The sequence below is a fragment of the Spinacia oleracea genome, chromosome 1, assembly GCF_020520425.1.
Source record: "Spinacia oleracea cultivar Varoflay chromosome 1, BTI_SOV_V1, whole genome shotgun sequence".
In the NCBI taxonomy this organism is placed as follows: domain Eukaryota; kingdom Viridiplantae; phylum Streptophyta; class Magnoliopsida; order Caryophyllales; family Amaranthaceae; genus Spinacia; species Spinacia oleracea.
Window position 1 is genome coordinate 79,960,152 of NC_079487.1, and position 4,279 is coordinate 79,964,430.

Consider the following 4,279-nt stretch of genomic DNA (forward strand, 5'->3'; position numbering starts at 1 on the left):
AGCTTCTTGCTCTTATGTGCAGGCTAGATGCTTCCCCACCCTATTCAGTAGAAAATTCAATTGCCGATTGTTTTTTACGTGAGTTCTCCCCCTTTACACTTTATTTTCGAGCATTTATGTATATATGTTTACTGTTTACATTATTGTCTAGAAGTAAATGCATCATCATTATATGCCTAGATACCCGTTCAAGACTTACTCGTTACGAGTAAGTCTTGAATAGTCCCCGGTTTGGGACTGTTCTTGGACGTCTAATCTCACTTAGGAAGTGAATGTATGTCTTCTTTTTTATTCTAAGGAATATACTAGCTCGTCGTTTCCCTATTTTGTTCTCTGGGTACATATGTAGGTAATAACTTACCTACATCGTGTACTTGGTGAACAGTAGGGAAATGTTGCCGGATTTTCCTTAGAATTGAATAGTTGACATGCATTCACTAGTGGGGTTAGACGTTCAAGGATGGGTTAGGTTGGAGTGATAAGGACCTTTGGAAGCATTCATTCATTCGATAAATCAACTTCTGTATGCATATGCTAAAGTGGTAGAGTTTTTTCTTTTCTATGCCAATTAAACGGGGGTTTTGGTTTGTTTAGAAGTTCCCAGAGATAGATCGTAGTTGGATGTATGGTAGACGTGACACAAAGGATTTCATGCATGGGGTTTCGGAGTTCTGTATGAGTGCTTTACAACATCAAGCTAGTACGGGGGTCAAAGAGTTTTATTGTCCTTGTGCCGATTATGAGAATGTGAACACGGTCAATAATGTTTTGGTGATTAGAGATCATGTACTTATGCGTGGGTTTAGACCTAATTACCATGTATGGGTTTATCATGGTGAGAGTGGAGTGTACGTAGGTAATTCTAGTAAGAACGTTGTGCATGAACAAGAAGAAGCTATCTATGCGGAAAGGGAAGCTGATTGTTTTGAGGATGAGGATGACGATGACGTTGAAAATAATATTGATGATGATAATGATCGTGTCGAGGACATGTTGCACGAGGTCGAGGATGAAGTTCGCGATCGTGTTTTTGAGTGCTTGTCTAAGGCGGCTGAAACGCCATTGTATCCTGGTTATACAAATTATAGCAAGCTTTCCGCTGTTTGCACACTCTACAATATCAAGACAGGCGGAGGCTGGACTGACATTAGTTTCACTGAGTTGTTGGTGGCGCTAAGTGATATGTTACCGGCTGGCAATGAACTTCCCAGGTCGAACTATTATGCCAAGAAGCTCATGTGTCCCTTTGGTTTAGAGTACAAGAAGATACATGCTTGTCCAAATGATTGTCTGCTATATCATAAGCAGTTTGAGATTTTGGATAAGTTTCCACGGTGCGGAGTGTCGCGTTACAAACGCAAAGGGGTAAGCGAGGGTAAGAATGTGTACCCAGCTAAGGTGTTGTGGTATCTTCCCATAATACCGAGATTCAAGCGCTTGTTTTCGATAAAAAAAAGATGCAAGGAATTTGAGGTGGCATGCATATCCTGATCGAAGGAAGAGAGATGGTTTGCTTAGGCATCCTGCTGATTCTCCCCAGTGGAAGACTATTGACAAGCTTCATGACACTTTTGGTAAGGAACCTCGGAATTTGAGGCTTGGGTTATGTACGGATGGGATGAATCCATTTGGAACTCTTAGCTCCCAACATAGTACATGGCCAGTACTTTTAGTCATATATAATTTACCTCCTTGGTTGTGTATGAAACGCAAGTACATCATGTTGTCGCTTCTTATATCGTGGCCTAAACAACCGGGAAACGACATAGATGTCTACCTTGAACCTCTCGTTGATGATTTGAGAAAGATGTGGGATGAAGGGGTTTCCGTATTTGATGCACATGCAAATGAGACATTTAGATTACGTGCAATGCTTTTCTGCACCATCAATGACTTCCCTGCTTCTGGTAACTTATCCGGCTACAAGAACAAAGGAATGAAAGCATGCCCGACTTGTGAAGAGGATACACAATCCAAATATATTTCTGAATGTCACAAATATGTGTTCTTGCGAACGCGAAGGCTTCTTAGACGTGATCATCCCTATCGTAAGATGAAGACAGCATTCGATGGGAATGTTGAGATGGATGTCGCCCGTAGAGCGTTGACTGGTAAGGAAGTTTATGAGCGGGTCAAGGGTGTTGAAACGGTCTTCGGCAAGTCAGTGAAAGACAAGGGTACAACTGGATTATGGAAAAAAGAGTCTGTGTTATAGAAACTTCCATATTGGAAAGATCTACCGGTTAGGCATTGTCTTGACGTCATGCATATCGAGAAAAATGTTTGTGAAGCAATTCTTGGGACACTTATGAATATTCCGGGCAAGACAAAGGATACCAAGGGAGTGCGAGAATACTTTAAAAGTAAGGGGCTTCGTCCAGAGCTGTGGCCTCAGACTTCGGGAAATAATAGAACAAAGGAAATGGAAACAGGGGTGCCAAGACAAAAGGAAAAGGCAAAGGCAAAGGCAAAGGCAAAGGCAAAGAAAAGGGCAACGACAAAGGGAATAAGAAAACCCATTACTTGCCTCCGGCTTGTTACACATTGTCCAAATTAGAAAAGCGGTTATTTTGTGAGTGCTTGTATGGCATTAAGGCTCCCTCGGGGTACTCATCGAACATGAAAAGATTTGTGTCTTTAAATGGCGAGTTGAAGTTGACAAGTATGAAATCTCACGATTGTCATGTCATGATGCAAACTTTCTTACCCATTGCAATTCGTGGGCTATTGCCAAAGCATGTGAGACATAGTATTACTAGTCTTTATTCATTTTTCAATACGATATGTAGCAAAGTGCTTGATCCGTCAACACTCGATGAACTTCAGAACAAAGTAATCCAAACATTATGCGAATTTGAGATGTATTTTCCACCTTCGTTCTTTGACATAATGGTTCATTTAATTTGCCATCTTGTTCGAGAAATTAAGTTGTGCGGTCCAGTGTTCTTGAGGTGGTGTTATCCTTTTGAGAGACACATGGGTGTTTTACAAGATAAAGTGAGGAATCCTGCACAACCAGAAGGTAGTATGATTCAAGGAAACGTCGGTGAAGAAGTTGGAAATTTTGTGGCCGAGTATTTAGCAAAACCTGAACCGATTGGACTTCCTACATCTCGGCATGAGGGAAGACTAGAAGGCAAGGGTACAATTGGGTCAAAATTGATCTCACCTCCTACGCATAAGCTATTACAAGCTCACTTATATGTGTTGCATCATATTCTAGCCGTCCACCCATATTTGGTGATGCATAAGCAGGAATTGGCTAATGAATACCCTTCCAAAGGGGAAAGAGAACTGACGCAATTGCATAATAGAGAGTTCATTAAATGGTTCCAAGATAAGGTGATGGGTGAACTAGAGTTAGCTGGTAATACTGTTTGTGAAACTGTTCAGTATCTAGCTCTTGGTCCTCGGGAAGCCGTGCAGTCATATCAGGGTTATGATGTCAATGGATACACATTTTGGACCGAGCGCCAAGATCAGAAGTCCTTGTCAGTGCAAAATAGTGGTGTCTCCCTTGTGGCGTCATCAAGAGAGTATGCTAGTGCTAAGGATGGATCTCCGGTTGATGTCGAGTTGTCTTACTATGGGCGAGTCCAAGATATATGGGAGCTTAAGTATGGAACAAAATTGACTATTGGTCTGTTTTGGTGCAAGTGGGCTGATAATAATAAGAGGTGTGTAAAAAGGGATGATCCTTGTGGGTTCACTCTTGTAGACCTGGGTCGTTTGCGTGAGACTGAAGAGCCATTTATACTTGTATCACAAGCTAAGAAAATATTTTATATAACCGACGCTGCCGATAAGAAGTGGTCTATTGTTGTACCGGGAAAGAGAAACATCCTCGGTGTCGGTGATGTTGAGGATGAGGACGAGTATGATGCTTTTGATGATACACCTCCATTCACCAATCCCGAAACTGAAGTGACAAACAATGTGGATAATGACACAAATTACATGCGTTCAGATCACACGGAAGGAATACTTGTTGATGACGAAATCTAGCAATGGTTAGAGGTATGAACTAAACAAGTTAAATTGGCACAACATCTAGCTTTTTAATTTAGGTCTTGTCACTGTGTGTTGGACCGTACTAACAGGCCACATGTTCAATTGTTCTACAGTATATGAATCAAGAAAACACAAGAGGCGACTTCCGACCAGCCTGAAGAAACAATCAACAAGGAGCAGTTGGTGGTGCAAGACTTGTATATTGTGTACTGAAGAAAACCATATTGATGCAATGTACTTGTGTATTGTGTTGTGCTGAAATTTGTAA

The 4,279-nt window shown here is 41.4% G+C and overlaps 2 protein-coding genes across 2 annotated transcripts; both read left to right on the plus strand.

Moving 5' to 3' along the window:
• Positions 1-621: 621 nt before the first annotated feature.
• LOC110777826 (uncharacterized) lies at positions 622-2,215 on the plus strand. The gene is made up of 2 exons (XM_056834236.1): positions 622-1,375; positions 1,458-2,215. The coding sequence occupies exons 1-2, from the start codon at positions 622-624 to the stop codon at positions 2,213-2,215; spliced, it is 1,512 nt and encodes a 503-aa protein (XP_056690214.1).
• Positions 2,216-2,619: 404 nt separating this feature from the next.
• Positions 2,620-4,005, plus strand: LOC110777827 (uncharacterized). The gene has a single exon (XM_021982414.2). The coding sequence runs from the start codon at positions 2,620-2,622 to the stop codon at positions 4,003-4,005; it is 1,386 nt and encodes a 461-aa protein (XP_021838106.2).
• The last annotated feature ends 274 nt before the right edge of the window (positions 4,006-4,279 follow it).